We start from the raw sequence: 27,703 nt of genomic DNA, 5'->3' as shown, positions 1-27,703 counted from the left end.
TCACTCACGACGGTGGCAACAGCTTTTTACTCACTGTGCATAAACTCGAGCATTCGTGACCTCGACGAGCATAGAAATGGCACTGCTACCAATAAGGGGAAGGTACATCGACGAAGAAGATAAAAAATGCATGTACGCTTTATTATTCATATAAATAATATCGCTGGCTGGTGAGACTACGGGCAGTTAACGGCTAATAAATCTTATATATTAATAGCGTAAGCCGATTTTTGTCCCAGTGATTATAGGACAACAGCTGCACATAAAAAATTTGACGGTTATAGTCTCATTTTGAATGTGAGCCAGCCTTAGATGTGCAGAAAAATAAAGAGGATTTTGGATTGCAGTTTATCAACTTGTTATGATTCAACAAAGAATCAATTTTAGAGAGCGGAAAAAGTTACTGGCCACGTAGAGAGCGGCGCTATGGCTGTTTAAAGAAGAAACAATTGTTAATTGTGCGAGGACACGTCATCAGCTTACAATGAAATTGAATAAAAAAATCCTGTCGTAGGTTTCGAAATTTGTAAAAATCTGTTGAATAAACGAGAAGTTTTGTGTGCGAACCATTAGTTGATAATTATCAATCAATTTCAGTTTCGAAAAGAATTCCACCAATAGATGTTATTGGCTATAGTAAACAAAACACAACAATGTTTTTTATATTTATTTCAGTTTGGCTTATTTTTTCTTTCCTTCTTGTTTCTTTTTCGTAGCCGAAAGCGTTCGATTGAGCGCTTCACGAGCAATCGCGTCATCTCGTTCCTCTAAAACTTCATTAAGTGCCGGATTCCATTGTGAATCTGTTGAAATTTACGGTTTTTCAATTCCGAAACATTTGACCGTCTCTAGACGTTACAATAAATTAAAAAAAATAAACGCTTGAAGCTCTGACAGATGCAAAGTGCGCCTTCAGCTTATCACCAGTTGAATTGTCACGTTTTCGCTCTCATGAACTGTGACTTGAGTGGTTTATAAGAGCATACGTTAGTTCAAGTCAGAGCATTACTTAAATACAACTAGAGAAAGTCTACAGATAATATTTATCATCACCGAACAATGACAACAAAAATTAATAGGAAAAAGTTTTTAAAAACAAGGTTTTATATGTATATAAAATTTCGTGTCTGTGCCGTTGTCCGTTGAAGAGTTCCTTCTCCTAGAGCTATTTTAAGTGTGGAATTAATCAAGCTTACTTAAAAAAAATCAACATTATATAATATATGGACCTGGAGATTGCAAAATATATACTTGTGTGAAATAGTATCAACTTTAATAGTTTCCATAAAACCGATTAATCTTCCTGCTGTATCGCCATATTTGTAACTAATGGCTTGGAATTTTTCTGTCACTACCACCAAGTCCAATAAAACCGAATAGCAAGAAATGTCATCAGCATGTTACTACGACTTCTATAATATATATAAACATAGTACTAATTGTCGGCCGTGGATTTGCTCTCGTTTTCAGTGGTTGGTCGTTAAGTATTAGGTATAAAAGCCTTCCTTTCTTGGAGTTCAAGCTTGGTTCGTTCCAAATTTCACGAAATTCGGTTTTAGTAGTTTAGCCGTGAAAAAGGAACAGACAAACGGAGAGACAGAGTTACTTTCGCATTCAAAATATTAGTATAGATTATAATATAAACTTAAAGAGTACTATTATTACATTATTTCGAGTTATTGATGGTTTATTAGTCCATCAACAACAACAGCCAACCGTCGGAATTTCTAATTTGACCATTTACAATAAACACAATAGCCCTTTAATTGTAATAATTGTTATAGATCAAGTTCACCGCTACACCATCGTCGTATTGTAAGTGGTCAGAGTTACAAATCGTTTCTGAGTTTGGAACACCTTTTCTTAACAAAACTTTCCATAAAAATTAATAACTATAATTTTGACCTCCTGTATTTTTTTCCTTTGAGCCTCCTCTTAAAAATAAGTTCATCTTAATGAACACGTACTTAAGCCATGGCAAGACATACCAACGAACAGTTTCTCCAGAAGACGACATCTTTTCTTCTGCCGTCCAAGAACATGTTCTTCGTTGTAAACTTGTAGTTCACGCATGCGCTCTAATGCTGCTTCGATATTATTATGACGATTCTTCTTGGTAGCTTCCATAATTTCAGGAGTTAATAATATGCTGTAGATTTTTTGAAAAAAAAAATCACTTAGTTATTATTTCATATATATTTTTTATACCTCATAGATTGGCGGACTGGCAAATGGGCCACGTAATAAATAAATAAATAAATATTGGACAACATCACATACATTACTCAGATCCCAATGTAAGTAGCTAAAGCACTTATGTTATGGAAAATCAGAAGTAACGACGGTACCATAAACACCTAGACCCAAGACAACATAGACAACTAATAAACTTTTTCCACATCGACTAGGCCGGGAATCGAACCCGGGACCTCGGAGTGGTGTACCCATGAAAACCGGTGTACACACTACTTGACCACGAAGGTCGTCAATGGTAAGTTATTACAACTACCCATAGGCATTGGTACTGAAAGAATTATTAGTCATCACCTGCCAACCTTGGGATAAGATGTTATGACCTTTGTGCCTGTTACTCTGATCTACTCTCCCTTTAAACAACACAATGCAAGAAGAAGTTGCTCTTTTGTGGTAGAAAATACTTATAACGAATGTTACCGTCGGGCTCACACAAAGTCTTACCGCTAAGAAAACCTAGAGTACTTAACTTACTTATAATTATTTACTATTGACGTCTTAAACCTACATAAGGCTTATAATATATAAACGTTTTATTTGTATAACCGAGGTAAAGGTAAAAAATATTCATTATTCATTTTACTCGAGTGTTCCTGTGTGCATGTGGTACCTACCAAGACGGGCTTGCACAAAGCCCCACCTCCAAGTGATTGATAATTCAGAATTAAGAATGCGTTAATGATATACGGAATGATCATTTTTTTTTTACACTCGCAATGTTTATGACCACTTACTATCAGCCCATTTGTCAGTCCTATTTATAAAAATCTTGAATATATATTTATGTTCATAGTTCATATTATTCACACGCACGCACACGCATATACAGTAACACGCACGAACACTCCCGCACCCACAAAAACAACAAAAATATCACATCTCTTAATTATTACCTATTTTAATTTAATGAATTACTTACCTATAAACATTTTACATAAGATACGTTTTGTAATACCCAGGCGATAGATCTCTAATGTATTTTAATTATTTAAACTTTCGGGGAGAGGACTGATTATCCTTAACACAGGCTATTTAACTTAGCCTAGCTAGGATAGCCAGTACTCGACCTGTTTTTCTTTTGATGACCATATTATATTACACATTAAGTCTTTACTCATAGTGCAATCATGTAATAGTTTTATAGATGTTTTCTGTGTGAAATAAATAAAATTATTATTATTATGTTTACCTCCCATTCTCATCAATCTCCTTCGTACAAAATGGTACAAAGTACAACGGTATGAATTTGTCTTTTAACAGCTCAGGCATTGTCAAGTATCTTGCCTCTTCTTCACTTTCGACGGACATTTCTAAAACTTAACGTGAACATGTTTTTTTTTTATTTATCACTTATCTTGTTGCTTGATGAAAATTACTAATGTATATGAAATAAACTTGCAAATTTTATAATATTAAATAATTAATAAAGTATATTAGGCCATATCGTTAAATAAAATACTTAAACTTGAGTACTATTTACTTAGTCAAGTAACTTACGTCCACTTTCTGAGGCTGGGGTGGGCCCTTGTTGTACAGTACACGGCTCTTCTTCTGAAAAACGTAATATGGATTAAATTATTTTCAAATCAGACACACTTTTTACCAAATAACTTATATAAAGAACGTCAGTATTTAAAAATATTATTTATCACTGTAATCTTACTTTTATCTTCTCCCGCCATTTCTCCAATATAAAATTCCTAAAACGAAATTAATGCTTAATCGAAAATATATTCTCGAATTATTTAATGATATTAAAACTGTTTAGTCTTTGTATTTTTAATACACTAACCTCTGGAATGGTCTGAGAGCTTTCCGAAGGTGGCGGTGGCAAAGCTTCCAAAAATTCCGCTCTGAAGTTATTTCTAAATATACAATAAGACAATTAATAAATTTTATGCATATTTTATTTCAGATATGTATAGTTTATTTATTTGTCACACAACTACAGTCAGTAAAAGGAATATGTTATTACTAGCGACCCGCCCCGGCTTCGCACGGGTGCAATGATGATACTAAATATAATATAGAATGTCTTACAACGTTCATAGTTTTTCAGTAGTTAGACAATACAAACCGCTATGTCCCTGCGTTTTAAATGTGTAATATCTTCGAAAATATTCATTTAAATTACATGCTATAAAGGGCCATATTGATCTATATTAAATGTTAAATGTTTTTAAGGTACTTTATTGAATAAGGATTAAGGGTGTATTGCTTAAATTTAAATTAAATTTGCTTTGATAATATGCCATTATTTCTTGTAAAAAGTAAGGGATAAAAAATGATTATTGTGGGTTATCCCTAAGCGATGACATATACCATCGCGGATTTTTTTTAAGACCTTTTTAAGGTTTACAATACTGTAGTACATTATTTTGATCTATGTCATAGGGTTCAGCCAGCGTTGGCCACTTAGACTAAACTAGAGACCTCTGAAATTATTAGTGTTTCTCTACTATATTTTTAAAATCTATCTACTGAAAGAAACCACTTTTAAATCCGTTGTGTAATTTTAAAGATCTAAGCATACATAGGGACAGACAGGTAAGCGACTTTGTTTTATACTATGTTATGATGATACGAAAATAAAGCTACATTTTACAAAGCGCACACAGACAACTTTAGTAGATGATGATCATAGATGATGATTTAAAAGATGAATAAAGATTGAGTTAGTAATTCAGAAATAAAAAATAATGACTAAAAAAAATGCTTCAATCTATTTTTAAAACCGTAAAATTAGGGAGTGAAAATGTTGATTGATCATCAGCAACCGTGTCGTTATATTTTCGACAATTTTTTTTTTGATTGTATTGTAACACGAAGTGTTAGATTTATAAACCAGAAGTGATAAAAATTCAGATTTTTTTTTTATGATATCTATATATAGTGTTTATACAGAGTGCAATAAAAGATGGGGGCAATCAATTTAAGTAAAATTTTTGTAAATATATTTTCTTATTTTTACATAATTATACAGCTTTTTTTTCTTTAATATAATTATGAAAAAGATTAAATTATATTCCTTACCTAATTTGTGCACCTCTTAAATTTCTCCCATGTTCATGTGCATCCCAAGCTTTTCGTGCCGCTGCAAACTGAAGATCTCGGATATCGTCTCGCATGGCTATAGCTCCTCCTACAGCCAGAGAGCATTCGAGTTCCACATAAGCGTCACCCAACTGAGGTTGATTGGCTGGTATTGAGATCGTCTTTTCTTTTTCTTTGGCAGATCCACCCTGACTCAGTAATATAGAATTTATTTTTTTTAAAACGAGTATTATTTATTTATTATTAAATTATTTATTAAATTTAAATAACCTTTCAAAGCTTATTATTTGTTGTTATTATTTTTTGGACAATAAATATTAATTTGGTCATATTGCGTGAAATTTTAATTTATTATTTTAGATTTTACTGTCTCAACCATCTACTATATTACGAATTATAATTTAATTATATATAAAGACTTTATAAATTGGTTGTGATTTTATTTTTATTTCTGAACAGTTACAAACGAAGACAAACAAATCTACCGAATTCGATGAAATTTGGTATAAAGCAAACTTAAACCCCAAGGAAGGACTTAGGACATTTTTATACCAAAAATGTAACGACCTAAATAAATAAAATCTGATAATAGAATTCCGAGTAGAAATTTAGCGTACAGCTTTGTTTTTGAAACTATAAGACTCTAAAAGAATTTTTTGGCACATTTGAATATTTTTCGAAATATAGTCATCACCTTTAATGTTATATAATTATTACCATAATTTAAATTTACAATAATTGCTATTACAAATATATTGGTTGGTAAACATTTGTAATTTAATCGTATTACCTTTTCTCTTGTCATCTGTTTCTTAGCAGGTGCTTCTACTTTATTAAATTCATGAGAATTTCTTAGCTCGTCAACTCGCTTCCACTGAGCAAATGTTAACGGCCATCCATTCGGCGCTATCACTCTGTCAATTTTTTAACAATAATATTGTAAACATCAATTGCCAAACTTTTACAATAAAATTTCACTAAGCACTTACTCAATGGAGTATTGTTTTGGTGCTATATGAGTTTTCGCGTCTTTAATCTGAAAAGTATTCATATTAAGTTGAGAATATAATTTGACAAGGCAAATAATTATGTTATACCTTAGTTGTTGATCTATTCTTGGCACCAGATTGCTTTTGCTTTGGAACCTTCAATGAACGAGCGCTTGAAAACGCCGATTCTCGGGTTATCTGTTTACAAAGTGTGTGCAATGAAATTAGTCAATCATTTTATTACTGAATTATCATGTTATCTTAGACTAAAATAGTATACAATTTTAAGTGTATTCTTAAATAAAAATAATTTCACTTCAAAAGAAACATCGGACTTTATATAAAATATTTTAACTAAAGTTTTATCATGATCGTTACCGTTGCTAAATTCGAATGTGACATGGAACGTTTTCTTGCCGATATATTTTCAGATGAAAGAGTCGGTTCCAATCTGATATAAGGCCAGTACAATTCACCAGTACCCGAACATCTACCAAATTCATCAACTTGACCATCTGATGATACCGTCTGTAGAATTGCTTCCATTTCCAACTAGATAATTAAATGTCAAATTAAATTTATGTTTTCTATGATTCATGGATTTATGGTAGATTTGTGATAGTGCGTTTTATTGTAGGTATATATGTCTGTTATCTACGCAATGACAGCAAAAACACGTCTAAATACGAAGCCAGCTTAACTGTCCCAACAAGTAAAGATAGCCGACAGCAATTGTAGTTAAAAGAGTTCTTATCAAAGCCTTAAAAACTTTCAAATCGTATCTTTTCTGGCATGGAAGCACTATTATGCCAATACTAATAGTCCTAATAATTGACACAGTAAAATTTATGCAATCGATCATACCACAAATAAAACGTCACCATCGATATATTAATGAACTAATTTACTATGAAAAATTGTAAATTCAACTATAACAATTTCAGTATGAGTTTTATTGCATATTAAAATATTTACATCAGGTGATGTTGCAGCAACTCTAAAGCTAACTGCCTCGTGTTTTGTTACTAATATCTGTACTCCACCAAGAATATTTCTTCTATTGGGTATGAAAATTTCATCAATATGCAGTTTGCTTGCTGCAGATAAAGGTAATTCCTTGCATTGATCAGAATCATTATCGCAAACGTGAAACGTGTTAGATATGGATGAGAGAACAGTCAGCTGCCAATAAACTTCTGAATAGGTTCCAGCGGATTGACTCAAAGAGCCGTGACCCATTATAGTGTAACTGTTAAAAAAGATAATCTTTCTAAAATTTAACAATAAAAACCTCAATTATATTTTACAATTTTAGGTAATTAATTTTTTTAAAACTATACTCAAAGAACTTAGCAGATCTTAGTCAGGTGCGTATTTTTTTCTTCTAAAAAACGATGGTTTATATAGGCCTACGTAAGCACTATTAAAATAACTATAATTTTATATACGACCCTACAAATGCCAAAACCAACTGAGAAATTTAACAGTTACGGTATATAATATTATTGTATTATATAGTTTTTATGATAAAAAAAAAAAAAACTAAAATTATCTCTTTAGAGATATTAGGTATAATTATATTGACTATTTGTGTAAAATTTTGAATACACTTTCTATTTGTTTTGGATTAGTCATTTTTTTTGTACAAAATTATAGTAGATCAAAGATCCGAGAGGGTCCAGTAGCTAGGATAAGTGAACTTTGCAAGATCAATCCAAGCCTTTAAATGAAAAAGCCTCTCAAATAGAATATTCAATAAAACAATAATCAAAAGGTAGGTAAGGTAAGGTTGACAAAATATTACATAAAAAGTAGTTATTTGTAATTAAAATATTAATAATAATGTAAGGACACAATAAAATGTCAAGGCATTAATGAGATTCTCATTTTAATTTTGCACAACGCTTTATCTCAAGACATAAATAATACAGATTAAGATGTTATAAGAGAAATGATTACTAAATTTAAAAGCTAGACGTTTTAAAATAATTATATATTATTAATGTTTGTTTATAATTTTAAGTTTAATAGTGAAAAGTTTTAATGAAACTTTTAGATGTGCAATATTAGGAAAAATATTAAATGAAATTACTGTAGAAAGAGATCAAATTGCAATTTCATGAATATTTATTGGCAATACCGGCTTTAATTACATTTTAACTGGTATACTCGTATCTACAAATTAAGCTCACATTATGAGATAGTGTTTTGCTGCATAGTGATAATTAGTTTATGAGTGTTCTACTCGTAGAATAAAATGGGCTTGATACACTTGTATAAATTATATTAATGTGTATTTTTTTTTAATGACATCGATAGGCGGACGAGCGAATAGGTCCCCTGATGGTAAGTGGTTACTACCGCCCGTAGACAATGACGCTGTAAGAAATATTAACCATTCCTTACATCACCAATGCGCCACCAACCTCGGGAACTAAGATGTTATGTCCCTTGTGCCTGTAGTAACACTGGCTTCAAACCGGAACACAACAATACTGAGTACTGCTGTTTGGCGATAGAATATCTGATGAGTGGGTGGTACCTACCCAGACGGGCTTGCACAAAGTCCTACCACCAAATAGAAGTATATTAACCAAAACGACATTTTGCTAAAACCTAATTTAACGTTTGTAGGACAGGTTGTGCTATAAAATAAAATATCTATCGAGTTTTATATGGAATTGCTTATCTTACCCGTATTCATTTGGTTCAAAATTAAAAGTAATATGTTCATTATACGCTTGCGGCAGCTGTTCTCCATTATCATTATTATAAACAGCTAATATACTATGCTGGAGTGTACTATAAACATCTAAGTGCACTTTGACTGGAGCATGACAGTTAAAAACTCCTTGAAAATATGGGATCCATTTGCATTTCGGAGTTATTGGTGACGTTCCATTATATTGGTTCAGTCCATAAACACCACTGAGAGCTGAAGCGACCGAGTAAGCGCTTTTTGCTCCAGGATACATTGCAAAGAATTCATTCATCAAAGCTGATAAGGCTTCCAAATTACCAAAAGCATTTTCCATTATCTAAAATATATCAACTAGTCTAATTTAAATTAACAGTAAACTATTTGTAAATTTAATTACAAGTATCTTACTGCTTTAGAAATATCTGGAGTGATAGCAACATGATCGGTTAAATTTTTTCTAGCCCAAGTGCCTCTCCAGTGAGCTTGGATGATAGAGGCTGCTTCATGTTTCCTAATAATTTTCAATCTCTCTGCTTTTAATAGTCCACATGGGAGTTCTTCTGTTGCGAGTTCACAGACTTGTGAAACGATTGGAGGTTCTGGTGCTGTTAATAGTTGATCCATAATTTCTTGATCTACAAGAGATTTCTCTTGTTCGTCCTAAAAAGTGGTTTATAGATTATTAATACAAATAAATTACGCAGTACAAAAAAAGAAAAAAAAAAAATCAACTACCACTTGTTCTTCTAGCAATTGATCGTCAAATATTTCAATTTCTTCAGTTTCAGGTAAAACACAGTCACATGGATCTAAACGATCAATATCCGCCAAAGATTTTGGAGGTAAGGGTTTTTTTTGCATTCCAAAGTCGGGATCACAAAAGTATTGTCTTAAAACCGTACATACTGCTCTAAATTCAGTTGGTTGGAGCTTCTTAATTAACAAAGATTGTAATGCCTGTCTAAACATCCAGTGCAATAAAGCTTTATCATAACCAACAATTTCTGAAATCCATTCCAAATCTGGTTGGTATGATCTATAATACCCATTTAAATTAGTAGTTAATTTCAAATTAATAAAAATAATAGTTATATTCAGTAGAATGTTAGAAAACTAACCTATAAAATTCTCTATCATTTATTGACATATTCATCATTGATCTGCTTATTCGTATCCAATTAGAAAACGCAGAACCAAGATTTGTTAGGAAACGTGCTGCCCATGGACATTCTTTTACCGCAGCACATTGAATGACGTCGCGTCTACCAAGTAATAGTGAAGATTCGCTTAAAAGCATAGCGTGCCAGTTTAAGCTAGAATGTATCCATATCCTGTACAATACATAAAAGTACTAGTTAAATCCAGTCAAATGAGTACTTAAGTCATAATTTTATTAGCTTAAGGTATTAAAAACTGTTATAAAACAATAACTGCAATGAAACATTTAAAAAATAAAAATCTTCAGGTCTTATTATTGATCGGGTAAACTATTTTTGATGATCAATGACCTATTTTGGTAAATTTTTGTTTCTGACTCCGTGATTGAATCCATCGGGATCTGCAGCCTTATAATAATGGCTAGTGAAATCTTTTAAATAGTCTTATTTATAATACCTGCAATAATGTCTCCCCGGCGGTAGCGTGATTTCAACTGATTCGTAACCTCTAGTTTCAATAAAAGCCTTCACCTTTGGTACATCACAGTCGACAAACCATTCAAAAACTTGTAATACTAAATAAGCTGGTTCAATATAATCTAATAATGGTACACCGCAGTTAAGTAGAACCCTCGGATGTAGCATGTTTAGTGTAATTCTAAGGATATTCTCATCAGGTCCATCTATTTGAAGGTAAAGAGGTGCAAATTTTGGCGCTGGTATATCCAGAGCTTTATTTGGTGCTGCTTTAGTTACCCTTATAGGTGGGCTACTGGCTACTGAAGTGAAACAATACATTGACGGGAAATATAGGATATTAACGTATTTAATCAATTTTTGGATCTGAAATCAATAGATTTTTGGTATTAATGATGATATACGTATTACAATTATTTTATGAAAAAAAAATCACCGTAAATCACTAATAATAATATTTATTGCTAAAGTTACCGAATTATATTGGATCCATAGACGTAATTCTTCTTTCGTTTGCTGGGGTACCACTGTATTTGCTGTTGTCGATCTATTTACGTCCTTCGCTGCTTTTTTGTTCTTAAAAGTATAAATATTATTTAATCTTATCAATACATTTATCATTTAAGAAACTAACAGTACAATGACAATAAATTAAATGAAGACTACATATGTATAAATCAATAAAATTTCCAATAATAAACAGTACATTAAAAGAGCAAAAAAGCAAACGTTACCAAAAGTCATCAAAATTTAAATAAACAAATCAAAAATCAAGCAAAAAGGAAAAATAAAAGACGAACAATATGTCCAGTAGACAAACAACGTGTAGATAGAGTTGCATTAAATTAATCATACTTGCTTCCAATTTAATTAAATTATAAACAATTATTAAATTAATTTGATTACCATTCACGAATTCTATAAAACTAATTACAATTTACAAATTATACCATTTCTTATCCACTGAGAATAAAGTACTGTTAAGGTTTAATTGAATGAGACTTTACCGGTGGAACGGATTTGTCATGCTCTTCTCTGAATTGATAGGTAATCTAGAAATAAGGAGACATTAAACTAATCATAGCAGTAAGGCTATAAAAAATATAAATATGTTAAAAGCAAAATTACCGATTCTGTACTCTGAATATCTAACAAGTGAGGTGCATAGGACATTTTCAGAAGTCCATTTACTTTTAAGAATCTTGTTCGTGGACAATCGTAAGCCTCATACAGACCATGTTTGCGTGCCCAGTCGATCCAACGATACGTCTTCCATAATGGTACATCTAGAATATTCCACATGATGTTGATTAAGTATACTATTCCATTCTAATTTTTATTAGAAAAGTATTGAGATCTATTCTTATTTCTTTTGTTTAATTTGTCAATGAGTATAAAGTAAGTCTCACGTATGATGTATTCCTTTGGTTCATTTATGTATTTACATTTTGAATCACGATTTCGAAATGTTAGTTCACGAATGAATGCGTGGTATTGTAATTTTTTTAAAAACAGAATTACTGATCTGTATAAAACTGAAGCGTGAAGCTGATTAAAATATATAGAAAGTTCATAAATATCTAATACTCGATGAATATTATATTAAGCTGTATTCATATTTACCGGGTTCTGGTAGCGGTTTCTTCAACGGTAAATCTCTGACCATCATGACGAAAAGATTCATTTCATGACCTGGTGTTATCCCCGGAAGCGAATAAGGAGGAAGATCCTTTGTATCCTCGATTACAATTGATGTCATTGAAGCACGCTAATTTGTTCGAGAATATAAATACTATTTTAAATGATGATTTATTTAGGATTAATAAAAAATAAAATACATTACGCTCGAATACACTACGATGGGAGAGCCGAGATGGCCCAGTGGTTAGAACGCATGCATCTTAGCCGATGATTTCGGGTTCAAACCCAGGCAAGCACCGCCGAATTTTCATGTGCTTAATTTGTGTTTATAATTCATCTCGTGTTCGGCGGTGAAGGAAAACATCGTGAGGAAACCTGCATGTGTCTAATTTCAACGAAATTCTGCCACATGTGTATTCCACCAACCCGCATTGGAGCAGCGTGGTGAAATATGCTCCAAACCTTCTCCTCAAAGAGAGAGGAGGCCTTAGCCCAGCAGTAGGAAATTTACAGGCTGCTAATGTACTATGATGGTGGTTTTACAAAATTTTATTTAAAAAATAAATCACTGTTTTTTATAGTCAAGGGGTTGAAGTGACCTAGAGTCATGGAACTTATATTTACGATAGGCTCTATTAAGTTATTTGATGCGCTCAAAAATCTAGTAGGATTTTTTTTATTAAGATGTATTATGGTGAAGATCTTAGCACGGTGAAGTAATCACCGTTTCCTTTTTATTATAGGCCAATATCCAGCGATGGGACATTTCCTGGATTCTATACTAACTAATAAAATGTGACCCTTACAACTGTCATTTCCTTTATAGTAGGTTTCTTTGTATTTTTAGACTTGACTGTGCTTGTAAGAGTATCATCATCATCGTCCCAAGTGAAGACTGGTACCTCTGATATTAAAATATCCCATAACTTTTGAGGATCTAGGAACCAAACAAGAATACATCATTAAATAAAAAAGTTATATTCGATAAGTATATAAATCAGATCAAATCATATCAATATATACATTATACAAGTAGGCTTTTACAAGTACTTTTGAATCATCAGTTTACAAACTATTTTAAGTGAAGCTACCGCCGGTTCGGAATATTGATCCTACCGAGAAGAACCGACAAGAAACTCAGTAGTTATTATTTTTCAACATTTAAAATACAAAGCTATGAGTTAAATACAATTATATTGTATTCTGTACATAGTATATGCTGCCTTTTGACTTCCAACTAGAATTAACTCCACACTTATTTATCACCTTTATAATCTTGTATTGAATAAAATGCTTTTTTATTAAAGTATTTTTAAGAATGGTTTGAATTTATGAATCGGCAATGTTAAAAATATCTGTCGAATTTTACTATAGAAACCGATACCTTGCCCCAAGAAGGATTTTTTTGATTTTATGATATTTACAAACCATTATGAAAGTATTTACATAAATTAAAACGAGGGAAAATAATATTAAGTTAGCTTAAAAACAGCAGAAATACATTCAAATATGATAAAGGTACGCGGTTGCATGATTATATTCGTTAAATCATTCCTGATAGTACCTATAAATTATAATTAAAGATATTTAATGATTAATGAGTAGGATCAATCTCACCCGCAATTTTGTAAGTCAAGTCCATCGAACCCGTTAAGGCGTGAAGTATATCAAAATCCAGCATCAATTCATCTTCACAGTCGGTATCGTCAGAATTCATGTCAGGCGCAGCCAGTTTTAACAGCGCCTGTTCAATTTTGATTAGCAATTAAACATTCACGCGCCACGAATGTTTTATGAAAACAGGCACTCGAGTCAAAATGGAATGGAAATGTTTTTTACATTCGGTCCAAAATAATAAAACAGTTTTCGGACGATGCTAGAATAAAGATTTTACGTTGTATGATAATTTTCTTAGTTCAACAGCTAAGATAAAGATTGATTATAATGTGAATGTTTTTATTCTAATATTGAAATTCGTATTTAATATAAGAGCCGTGTTACTATTTTGTAATTATTGATATATTTAGAGAGTCGAGGTGGCCCAGTGTTTAGAACGCGTGCACCTTAACCGAAGATTTCGGGTTCAAACCCAGGCAGGCACCACTGAATTTTCATGTGCTTAATTTGTGTTTATAATTCATCTCGTGCTCGGCGGTGAAGGAAAACATCGTGAGGAAACCTGCATGTGTCTAATTTCAATGAAATTCTGCCACATGTGTATTCCACCAACCCGCATTGGAGCAGCGTGCTGGAATATACTCTAAACTTTCTCCTCAAACGGAGAGGAGGCCTTTAGCCCAGCAGTGGGTAATTTACAGGCTGCTAATGTAATGTAATGTAATGATGTATTATTTCATATTAAAATCAATATATTAGTTTATTTATTACATGAAGTGAGAAGAACACACACAAACATATAACAAGCCACACGTACAAACGACGATCATATTTTATGATTCCATTATAATAACTTGGTGTACTGTTCGAAGTTACGGGGCTATTTATCATTATGTAAGCTACGAAGCAATTCTCACATTTAATAACTAATTTTATAGTTGAAATTGCAAAAATCTTATTCATGAAAATACTTATCCACTAATTCAAGTGCATTGACCTGTCTTATTATGTAAAATGATTTAATAAATATATAATAATTTAATAGTAATATGTACCTTGAATCATTGTGTAACTTAAGCCTATATATATTTTTAAGAATTTTATTATTTGTACTTTGCTTCTAGTTTTTACTATAGCAAAGCTCTCATAATCGTTTTTCTCCCACAAAGTATTATTTATTTAATTTAAACAAAACATAATATTGTAATAAAACCTTTTCTAGGAATTATATATCAAAGATATTACAAGAAACAGTGATCTTTTATTATAATAGGAATCGGTCTAAGTTCGTTACCAGCCATAAATCTTTGTAACTGTTTTGCGGTATTTAGGAATTTGCATTGGGAAAGTATCGCTATAAACGGTCTAAGGGCGAATCCACACGATCAATTTTGCACTTATTACTAACAACTAAAACGGATGATTGTTTTTAAAAAAAAAAACTATTTAAAATAAATAATTAAATATAAAAAAAATATATTTCTAAAAAATAGAACGAGCGAATACCTTTCACGTGTTTTTGCTCTTAGTTACGTAAATAATGTAACAAGTAACGGGTAACGCTTGTGTAACTGAAGCTTGATTTCATGATAATTTTATGATACTGTTAATATTCGGTATTTGTAAACCGCTGAATGATATTGTTGCAACAACAGATTATCACGAAGTAGGCTCGTTTAGGAAATGTCGACGGTTTTGAAACGGTTCATGTCGATAGTAACAGTAGAGACTTACTTCCTTTTATGCTTACGTATTTTAAAAAGTTTCTTGTATACATTTTTGACAAAAATAAAATATCAGCTTATTCATAGAAAATATTAATTAATTTACTTTTTAAGTCTTACAATGCCAAAGTCTACAGTCACAATAACGGTTATAAGAATAGAGGGCTGTTTTGTAACTATAATATGTCTAGCTGGTTGGTCTATTGATTTAATTTAGCTTCGAAAATTGCAGATAAATTCGGGGATCGGATCTTTGGTCGATCCAATGAAAGATATCCAACTTATCAGAAAAATAATCTCAACACGTAGTTCAGAAATTGGATACTACCGCGACTATTAATATTTCAAATCATTCTCAGGTAACATTTACGTAACAGACTATTAAAGTTGCGGGAATAGAGAGTGCAACTGTGATTAAACACGCATTAGTTGTTTATCTTTCAGCCTTCGAAGCCGGAATAGATCATGAGAACATTATTTAACCGATTATTAATTAATTTAAGTATCGATTTATAGATACAAAACTCCAATCTTGACATACAGCAATTTGTAAGTAGGTAAGCAGTTCTGTCGACTTAACCACAAATTTGTACCTAAAACGATTTTCCTGACAAAATTTTTACCTTACAAAGCAATAATGGCCAGAGATGGACCACATTCGAAGTCACCGTCGCCGATTGCTTTACACCTGGCTTAGCTAGTGTAAGGCTCAGGAGTGGTGAAAAAGGTAGGAGAGGGGAGTCTGTGGCATCCACTGGAACTTGATCGCTGACCCAAACGCAACGCCATGCTCCGAGGTAGAAGAGACGCACAAGGTAGCAACCTATAATTAATAGTTTATTTGTCATTAGCTACCCATCAGAATATATGTACAAAGTGTATTATAACATAGATTACATTACATACATTAACAGCCTGTAAATTTCCCACTGCTGGGCTAAGGCCTCCTCTCCCTTTGAGGAGAAGGTTTGGAGCATATTCCACCACGGTACTCCAATGCGGGTTGGTGGAATAAACATGTGGCAGAATTTCGTTGAAATTAGACACATGCCGATTTCCTCAGGATGTTTTCCTTCATTATAAATACAAATTAAGCACATGAAAATTCAGTGGTGCTTGCCCGGGTTTGAAACCGAAATCATCGGTTAGGATGCACGCGTTCTAACCGCTGGGCCATCTCGGCCATTGAATAACAAGAAACTGACATAGATTAAATAAAAAGAAATGTGCAACCAATTTTTGTAAAATATTAGATAGTATTAGACTTTATATTAAAATTCATGCAACAAGTCCTTCCTAATTGTAACGAAAAGATTGCATACCAAATATTTTTACTAAAAAAAATATGTTCTCCTAAAGCATTATTGTCGACGCAGTGATATTAAAATCCGAGTTGAGATATTATTATATTTCTCTAATCTAATTGTATCCTCTCAACATTTTTAACGATAACGATAGAAAATTAAATATATTTATGTTTTAATAAGAGTTCTTTGTATTCAAAATGATCATTAAAAATATTATGAAATCTTCGTATTTATTTCTAACTTCGCTTATCACGAATCGATATAACGACGATGTTATTAACATCTGTCCCCCGGGCAACGTCTAGTTGAATTTAATTTAATTTTTATCATTCGATTCAGACTCATTTTTCTCCAAATTATATCTCATCCATTTTGCGCCAATTTTGAAATTATAATCTAAAATATATTTATACATGCGACTGATTATATGAACATAATATTATTTAACTACTAAAAGTATAGTGCTTTATATACAATACAACTCCAAGAATCTATTATTTTGTTTCCCCGTATCAACTGAAAATTTTACTACCATCGATACCCCCTCTTCACCTCACCGCAACACACCGCTTACAATGCTTTTTCTTACTCACTGCACAGTAGCCCACACATTTTAATAACCTATATTCAAAAATAATATTCAAATTACAAACAAGATTTAAGACCATGTCCGTCCTTCGAATAAAATTTATCATAATATTCAAATCGAGCAGATAAGTACCAACTTTTTGCGTGATTCAAGTACAACTAATTTAAATTCTTGAAAAAATTAGCGCGTTCAAACAAACATTACAAAAAGTCGGATATATTATTATTCAATATATTATTTGATAAAATATTTTAGCTTTTTTCAGTTTATTAAGGTTGTATAACTTCACGCTCAAAGAGCAATAATCATAAACGCCAACTGATCTTGCAAACCATAAAGCGAATACGCGAAGCGAGGACAAGGTGAGGCGAAACGGGGGGCATGGGTGGGTAAGGAGGTACGCTGGAGGACTGAAGGAAGACTAAGATATATTTATCGTATACCGATTAACTTAGACATTAAATACAGACCAGAAAGGCGTACATGAGACGGTCTAATCACTAAGACAGCGATGTCTTCCAGGCAACCGTGAGATATAATAAAGAAACAAAAATAAAGATCTGATCAACATTATTTATTTATCTTTCAAACATGGACAAAAATGAATGTAATACCGCGAGGCATTGTTAGTCAAGGTACATGTTGAGCTGACTAATTAAAAGCAAATCTAGCTTATATTTATGCTAGTTCGATGTTCTGAGTTCTTATTATTTTAGTCGGACTTTATTTTATATATTACAAGCCCATTTATTTATTCTCGACGAAAACACATATTTCGAAATTCCACAAGATCTATACTGGTATATACACTTTATATACTTGGTATTGTTATGTTCTGCTTTGAAGGGTGAGTCGAGGCCGTTTCTTAATTCGTGTGTCGAATAAAGTCCAAATAATCTAATTTTATTTTATTTTAATTAGGACAACTAACAGTAGATACAATATTACATCCAAAATAAAAAATAAATTACATTTAAAAATATCAAGGCAAAAGTTCTACTATTTACAGGTAGTCTCACCATGCAATATAATATTACACAATGTATGTATTCAAAATATAAATTAACATAAGTAAAAATGAGAAGTATAATACATTTTTTAACTATTATATAATAAATAATAATTAATAAAACCAATAAGATAAACCATAAAATTATAATTAAGCACAAATAAAATTATTTATTTTTCGATTGAACTGAGGGCGACTATCGTGACATATTACGTCTAAATATTTTATTTGAATACTGATCTAATAAAAGCAACACTAATAACAAGCAATATAATATAAACCTGCCATTTTAAAAGCAATACTTTTATGTAGAAAGTTGAAAGCAATAAAACATTTAAGTAAGAAAACACACGTGACGCTGATCGGAACGACTTCGAAGTCAGTTTCTCGACTTACGAAACTTTGTCGCTAAGGTATGCTATCCTTAACAACTAAAACACTTGTCTTACAAAACAGCAAACTAAAATTGCCTTGAGAAATAAAGTTACACTTTATATTTATGAGAAATCGTCCAATGACCAGTGTGAATTGTACTTCTAAAAGTATTCGGCTATGTCGGCAAATCTTAAAGGCAATTTAGCAGGAGATATTATTGTGTATAACTAAATGCATTATGGGTCCTCGGTGTTTCTTCTGTCTGGTAGTTGTGAGTAAGAAGCTCGGGTTTTTCAAAACAAGCAGGAGTTACTAAATTATTCTGGTGCCACAGGCTCCTATGTATGTATGGACCTCGTGCGAGCGAATTATATACATTCGAGGCAAATTACGAATTATATTAGAAGTATCATGACTGTGATAAGGTTAGTGTTGAATACCAAACTGTAGTAAAACACTGTGGTGAAATATTATTTAAAATAAAAAAATAGAGGTGTCGTGGGTGTAGGTTGGAACGAATATCAACGAATATTAACCGAAGATTTCGGGTTCAAACCCGGGCAGGCACCACTGAATTTACATGTGCTTAATTTGTTTATAATTCATCTCGTGCTCGGCGGTGAAGGAAAACATCGTGAGGAAACCTTAATGTGTCTAATTTCAACGAAATTCTGCCACATGTGCATTCCACCAACCCGCACTGGAGCAGCGTGGTGGAATATGCTCCAAACCTTCCCCTGAAAGGGAGAGGCCTTAGCCCATCAGTGGGAAATTTACAGGCTGCTAATGTAACAGAAACAATACAATAAATAAACAAAGTTTGAGTATAATTCAATGACAGTGACAAAATTGTTATTAAAAATCCCGTGTGAATGTCAACAATAACAGAAATGGGTATGAATAATGTTAAATAAAACCATATTGAATAGAAATAGAACGAGAGGGAAGAGTCGTCTAGAAGAGCATAACGTTTTTTCCTTATGTAACGATTTCAGCCATTTCACTCCACTATAAGGCACATTCAAGAATTTCGTTCTAAAAACAATGTCGAAGTCTTTAATAAATCTCAAATAGATATGAAAAAAATACATCCGTAAAGCAGGCATTTTATTCGATACAAGATTGTATAGATGATAAAAAAGCGTGGAGTTAATGCTCGTTGACTTCCAGGCAGGAGACATAACATACATATATAATTGTATTTAACTAACATGACTGTATTTTTAGATATTGAAAAAGAGTAACTATTGAGTTTCATGCCGGTTCTTCTCGGTAGAATCTACATTCCGAACCGGTGGTAGCTTTTCTTAAAATAGTTTGTTAAATGACAATACACAAGTGCTTGTGAAGAAGTGCCTACTTGAATAAAGTATATTTTGATTTTGATTTTAATTTTGATGTACCATTTCGTATGCGAATATAGTTACCATTTTTTGATAAAGTCGGTCGATGCTGCAGACCACCGCCAGGCTTGATACCTGGCGAATAGATGTGGTAACGTGACCTCCAACCTTCGGGTGGCATGTTGAAAACGAAGTTCTCCCATTGATGTTCAACCTAAACAAATTGATAAATGTCCACATAACCATCGGTACAGGTTTTATTTGTAAACATCAAGTGCGTTTTACCGAGCTAACGACACAACTGGTTAACTAATTTTGTCATCGGTGGAAATGACCCTAATCTTGAGTGTGACGTCATTGAAAGTGAAACACACGGTCACCATATAAAACATTTCATGTATGTTTGTTAGCGTATCATGCATAATTCGGCTCGGTTATTACATTTTCGTAAATACGTCAGGTTCCAGGTAGGTAGGCATTCCAAATATTATATCCAGAGATAGGTTAGTTGAAAGGTAGGCTAACATTTGCTAATATTTATTACCAGAGGGAATATCTAATCACAATGATGCATATGTATATATTGATGTGTAATCACAGGATGTGATATGCTTTTTGAATTTCTTATCAAATTTTCTGGATGAGATGGCTTTTTGCATTTTTTTATTGTATTAACAGCCTGTAAATTTCCCACTGCTGGGCTAAAGCCTCCTCTCCTTTTTGAGGAGAAGGTTTGGTGCATATTCCACCACTGTGCTCCAATGCGGGTTGGTGGATAGACATATGGCAGAATTTCGTTGAAATTAGACACATGCAGGTTTCCTCACGATGTTTGCCTTCACCGCCGAGCATGAGATGAATTATAAACACAAATTGAGCACATGAAAATTCAGTGGTGCTTGCCTGGGTTTGAACCCGCAACCATCGGTTAAGATGCACGCGTTCTAAACACTGGGCCATATCGGCTCTTTGAAATGGCTAATTAGCCATAAGTCCGTCCGTTGTTACACATCAAATATTTGTTTTTATTTTTAGCATTATTTCTATTTTTTTTTCTTTTGTGATCCGTTCTAAGATTTCTGTATTCTACGTTTTTGGTGTACAATAAAGTATATTAACATAACATTAATTAATCGGGTTCTGACTTTGTACGGTTAAAATTTATGCGAAGTTATACTTCTATATCGTCTTTAAATAAAATTGCCTTTATCCAACTGTCGACCTTATAAATGCTTTGCGTTTTTGTGTTTAACGATAAAATATTGTTCTTTATTCAAATGAAAGTACAAAAGCAGTTCACAAAAGAAAAATGCAGGATTTATGAAATGAAACGAAGATTATTAATTAGGGAAAGATTTTATATACAGACAATATTGCAATCTAAGCTCGAATTCTTTCTCCGTAGAAAATTAGCGAAATCCGATAAATTGCTATTTCCTTACTAAGAATATCTGATAAAACGGAACGGAAGAACGATAAAAAATTACGATTATTTTTAGTGATTTATTTTATTTCCGTAGTAACAGAAAAAAAATATCCAAGTTGATTCAAAATAGAATTGTCATTTTAATGGAATACGGTCTGCGAAGGTTTGCGTAGGAAACAAAGTCATTCGATGCTCGTCTTGATCGTAAAACGTTGAAAACAGACTTAAGCTGATACGGTATTTTAATTTGTGTGTATTTTAATAAAAAAAAAAAAAGTTACAGATGTTTCTATACTTTTCATTAATCAAAAAAAAAAAAAATCCAAGTAGCATAACAATCCAAATAGGGTTGATGACAAAATTATACGAATTATAATTGGAAACTAATTTTGTAACGATTTTCTGGTCTTAGTAGATCTTCTATTGTAGTTTTACAATTAATTCAAAAGTGTTTTTATGAGCCTACTTGAATATTTAATAAAGAATAATCCGATTTGATTTGGTTATGCTATTTCTCCTTGATTGTCCAACATCTTATAGCTGACCTTTAGATGATAATTTTTATACAATATATACTAACAATCAAACCATCAACTCGTTCAAGCATGTAGCATATGCCCAATACTCGTCTGCAGTACGAAGACCTCAGCAGGACCTGTGCATGACTTAACTGCATGTCCGTGATTGCCATCTTACCACTATTACCGTTATCCTGGAAATACATCATTGGATTACTTTAAATGTTGTATCGATGCCTTTCAAGAGCTCGTCAAAAAAAAAAGAAGTTTTATTGACTATTATTTTTAAAACTAAATATTCTCAATTAAAGGTAAAAAATTCAGCCTGTATATACATGGGTTGCTGAGTTAAGTGTCTCGATTCGAGGAGTAGGTTTGGAGCCAATTCTGTAACGCTGCTCCAATGTGGGTTGGAACACATGTGGCAGATTAACAACCGAAACGTGCAAGTTTTTTTTGCGATATTTCACTTCGCTGAGCACGAGATGAATTATAAATACAAATTAAGCACATGATAGTTCAGCTGTGTTTGCTGGGATCTGAAGTATTCAAGAATCATTCTTATCTTTACTCAAAGACAATATATTTTTATAAAATTATACATTTCTGAAAGGATGAAATTTACTGTATTCATCCTCTAACCGTGTTGCTATCGTAAAACTTAAACTTTTCTTGTGGTTTTTATAATATTAAATAACAACTGCGAAAAAGATCTTCTTCATAAATATCATATACAATATAATTCAAACGCTCGTCTTTTCACACCCCTATCAAAATTCCATATGTTAAATTTTGCTAGGAATTTAAAATCGACCAACGTCAATAACTATCAGTGTTCCTTCGGATCTCGACAAGAACATACGTATCCTATGAATACGAAATGTGCTGTTGTATGAAGTTGAAGAGAAATAAACACGGGGGTAAAAGCTGTCCGGGGGTGAACCCACTTTTGTTACTCGTTGGATATTCGATAGTTACTAGTCTTGCTATTTCGCTAGCTGTCAGCATCGTTTGGTTTGTGTTAGCTTTTTCGTACTTCCTCTTTGATACATACTGGTTCTTGATTAAGAAACCAACTGAGTTTTAATGTAATTTCTGGTTTTTATTTTTATTTATATTAATATTATGGGAAAGTAAGTCTGTCTGTTTGCCTGTTTGTTGCTGTTTCACGACCAAACCAACGAACTGAATTTGATGACATTTGATATATAGCAAGCTTGAACTCCAAGGACGGACATAGCTAACTAACACGGGACGACCAACCCCTAAAACGCAAGTGAAGCTTGCGACAACTGGCATGATATAAATGTATAATTATTGGCTGTGTATTGCCGACATTTTGGTTTACTTCCAGTTTGTGAAACGTGGATATTTTATATTAGTCCGTAGCAAATCATACAATAAATGACTGGTTATTTTGTTACAATTAGCTAATCTCATTGTGTTCATCCTTTCAGAAACCGGTGGTTTTATTATGAAAGACGTAACTTATAAAAAAATTAATAGTTTGCTTATAAATCAAGTAAATTAGTGTTTTAACTGATTCAAAATATCAGGTCTGTAGGTTCTACCTAAAAGAATCGGTTAGACGCTTAACACTTACATGCTCCGTCAGTTTATTTTTGAACATTGTATTAATTTAGTATAATTTAATGTGATTTAATGTAAATTTTATACAGAATAAATTAATTTAAAATATTTTTATAACAAAAATATTATACAAAAAACTTGAAATTTATACTCGAAAATGTAAAAATCTTTTCGAGACTTCGTTATAGAATCAGGAACCCAAGCCAAGGAAGGAGACAAGAGAGGTGACTTTGATGTCGAAAACTAGATATTATAAGTTCACCTCGCTTCTTATATTCATGAAAAGTTTGTCAACGTTCAGTTTTTTAAGTCTGCTTTAAGATGCTAGATTATACTTTATAAGTGCAAAAATATTTAGTAATATTTTACTTTATCAATCAATCAATCGAAAAATCTTTATTTGGACATACACATTTTACAGATCATAGAAATATATACATACAAAATAACAAAAGACACAGAGAATGTGATGCCCAAATCGGTAAACCAGTCAGCTTATGTTGAAATCATTGTAAAATGAGTTTCAACGCTGGTATTCTGTGGTCGCCAGTCAGTACGTACGTCACGTCGCAGGTAGTGAATAAATACAGGATAAATAAAAAAAGAAAAAATATAAAGATTTGTGTGATTTTTTTTTTTTTTTGTGGACAACGTCACATACATTACTCTGATCCCAATGTAAGTAGCTAAAGCACTTGTGTTATGGAAAATCAGAAGTAACGACGGTACCACAAACACCCAGATCCAAGACAACATAGAAAATTATTGAACTTTTTCTACATCGACTCGGTCGGGAATCGAACCCGAGACCTCGGAGTGGCGTACCCATGAAAACCGGTGTACACACTACTCGACCACGGAGGTCGTCTAATAAGATTATATAGTATTATTATATACTTTAGTATATAATATGATATTTAAAATATAAAAATTTTAATAACTACTACTACTCAGCTACTAATTCAGGCGCTTACTTCGAATACAACAATTTCAGCATCCCAGCGTCGACTAGCTAGATCTTCAGCTCTGATCCACCCATGTAGGTACTGTCTCGCCGATTTTGGTAAAGGTTGAGTCTGATCATCAACCCATAGCATATCAGCCGTTGATTTTGCAGATGTCTTGCTAAGAAAATGACTTGCCCGGAAAGCAGCTGGACCCTTGGAAAAAATGCCCCAGCTTAGAAATGATAGAAATTAATCAGTAATAATGGTTACTTTTTGCTTTTGTCAATAACAATTTTCATCACGACATTAATTTCACATTACTAGAGAAATTATAAGACTTTCAGAAAACACAACATCATATAATAATAAATTTATTGGTAATAAAAAAAAAAAAAAGAGTTGGTGTGGATAACTTAATTCGAGAACAACGGCAAGCTCCAACCCCATCGAAGATCTGGTGATGTTTAGCCAATAAGAAAATTGTAAACCGCCACAAAAAAATAAAAACATTGAGTAAAAAAAGGCTCAGGGCAAGTAATCAATGAAATCCTATCCAAATTGGATCATTTGTTTTTAAAAAAAGCGGACATACAGACTTATATACATACAGGTCGAATGGAGAACCTAAACTTGTAAATCGATTGAAAATTAAATCAACAGTGTTAGGTCAATAGTTGATCACAATACTTTCCTCATGGACAATGAATTTCTTACGTATCATAAAAGATTTCTGTGAAATCATATAAACATATTGTAAGTCAAAATTCAATATATATATATACAAATATTGAACAACATCACATACATTACTCTGATCCCAATGTAATTAGCTAAAGCACTTGTGTTATGGAAAATCAGAAGCAATGACGATACCACAAACACCCAGACCCAAGACAATCTAGAAAACTAATGAACTTTTGCTACATCGACTCGGTCGGGAATCGAAGCCCGGGACCTCGGAGTAGCGTACCCATGAAAACCGGTGTACACACTACTCGACCACGGAGGTTGTCAATTCAATATAAATAAATATGCAACATAGGGTATGCAAAAAATTGAATATGACGAATATCAAATACCGTATTGAAGATGTAAGGTGTCGTGTAAAATATTCAAAAGTATATTTCAAACCATTCCCCAGGAATCTGGAGATATTTCGTTATCCCTGAATTCTCGGAACGGACATTCGGTTGGATCAGCTTGGTGTACCAGAATACTCTGTCTTGTCATATCGCCTTTCTTCGACATTATATAATTATATTAACCTAACGGATTTATTTTTATTATAAAATAAATTGTTTAATGCAAGTTACTTGATAATGGTATTCAGTTTTGTGACATTGACATTAATTATGTTATTATGTTGAAATAAAACCTTTTTAACAGTTTAATCAAGGCGAATTTTATATATGTAGTTTCGTTTAGACACATTACTGACATAAAATTTTTTATCGGAATTACTAAATGTTGCTTTTAATAAATTAATGTAATTTTAATTATTTTTATATAATTAGGCTGTGTAGTCAGTTGCCTTTACAGCGCAATCAATAATCTGCGTATGATTTTTTTTTTTTTTTTATTATAACAAGAACACTAAGAACTTGAGTTAAAAGAGAAGATACGACTTTCATTGAAAGTTTAAATACTTTTTAATAGAGATATTGGGCTGTAACAAAGACTTTTTTATTCACTACAATTGAATTACAAGTGGCAAGTATTAGCAAATAATAATTACTTAAAATTAGACGAATTTAAATGGAAAGCAATCTTTTGTACAGCACATTGTGAACTTGCGAAACGAACGAATTATTTTGACTGCAAATCAAAAATATCAAAACAAGTCAGGTTACATTCTCTTTTAAAGATATTTTTCATTATTTTTACATACATTTTATATGAAATGCCATTTATCTGAACCCAAATTAAGTGTATTTCATTTCATAATTTAACGTTAGCTCCATGTAGCCATAAGTATTTCATTGTGAAGAATGAATTATAAATTTACATTGCTTTTAATGTATTCTGTATTCATTTTTTGTTTTAAAAATATTCTGTAAATGTCTTTCTGGGCGAAGGCCTCGTCTCCCCTTGAGGAGAAGATTTGGAGCTTATTTCACCACACTGGTTCAACACGTGTTAGTGGATACACTTGTGGTAGAATTTCATTGAAATTATACCCATGCAGGTTTCCTTTATAGCCGAGCTGAGAGTTATAAACACAAATTCAGCACATGACAATGCAGTAATTCTTGCCTTTTTGATCCGGCAACGATCGGTTAAAATTGGGCCATCTCTGCTCTTTTCGTAAGTTTTAAGTAAATTATACGTTAGTGATACACCATCACAGAAAGGCAAAAGTCTTCCAATTAATCAGATAAATATCATAGTTTTTCTTTTGTTTTCCGCCAGTTGCGTGAGTCCAGATCAAGAAGATATTATTTAATTATAAATTGCTTGCATTACGGTGAAGTTGCAAAGATCCATACATCTGGATTATAATTAAAATATTTGTAAAATGAAATTTCCTTTTATAAAATTATTTCCTACTTTCACGTTAATGCATATCATAATAATTAATTATAAACATAATTTCCATTATACTCATTTGTCATTAAATTTAAATAATAAAAAAAAACACAAAGTATTCTTCGTTTAAAATATACCTACTGTGATATTTTTAATACTGCTTATCATATATTGTTCGTTACCAGTTTGTTGGTTGTTTTTGATACGAAATTCTTGTTCAAACAAAACGCATAGCTCAAACTAAAACCAGTCCGAACAAATATTCGAACGTCCTTGGTAGGTTCCTACTAATACTTAGAAATAATACGATGTAGGTCCAATCAATGAATTTTATCTTATGAGTTATAATATCGATGTTGACATGTATGTTACTTAAAATATCTTATGACCTTATTGATAAAAACCTAGTTAGGCATGTTAGGCGTGGCATCTATTCCAGACTGAATTCAATCTCGGTTGC

At 32.3% G+C, this 27,703-nt stretch overlaps 1 protein-coding gene across 1 annotated transcript; it reads right to left on the bottom strand.

Annotated features, from left to right (window-relative positions):
• Positions 1-679: 679 nt before the first annotated feature.
• Positions 680-25,965, bottom strand: LOC113394889 (uncharacterized). The gene is given in 27 exon segments (XM_064215857.1): positions 680-803; positions 1,989-2,149; positions 3,443-3,569; positions 3,751-3,817; positions 4,046-4,118; positions 5,287-5,495; positions 6,098-6,213; positions 6,286-6,343; positions 6,405-6,494; positions 6,675-6,848; positions 7,272-7,545; positions 8,991-9,334; positions 9,406-9,657; positions 9,736-10,033; positions 10,116-10,328; positions 10,612-10,997; positions 11,106-11,207; positions 11,639-11,683; positions 11,760-11,917; positions 12,255-12,399; positions 13,073-13,209; positions 13,890-14,016; positions 16,237-16,436; positions 20,321-20,450; positions 22,243-22,374; positions 24,745-24,930; positions 25,849-25,965. Coding segments are annotated over 27 exon segments (4,443 nt in total). The 3' UTR covers positions 680-681.
• Positions 25,966-27,703: the final 1,738 nt, after the last annotated feature.

This window comes from Vanessa tameamea, chromosome 9, assembly GCF_037043105.1.
Source record: "Vanessa tameamea isolate UH-Manoa-2023 chromosome 9, ilVanTame1 primary haplotype, whole genome shotgun sequence".
In the NCBI taxonomy this organism is placed as follows: domain Eukaryota; kingdom Metazoa; phylum Arthropoda; class Insecta; order Lepidoptera; family Nymphalidae; genus Vanessa; species Vanessa tameamea.
This window is presented reverse-complemented; position numbering and strand designations above follow the sequence as displayed.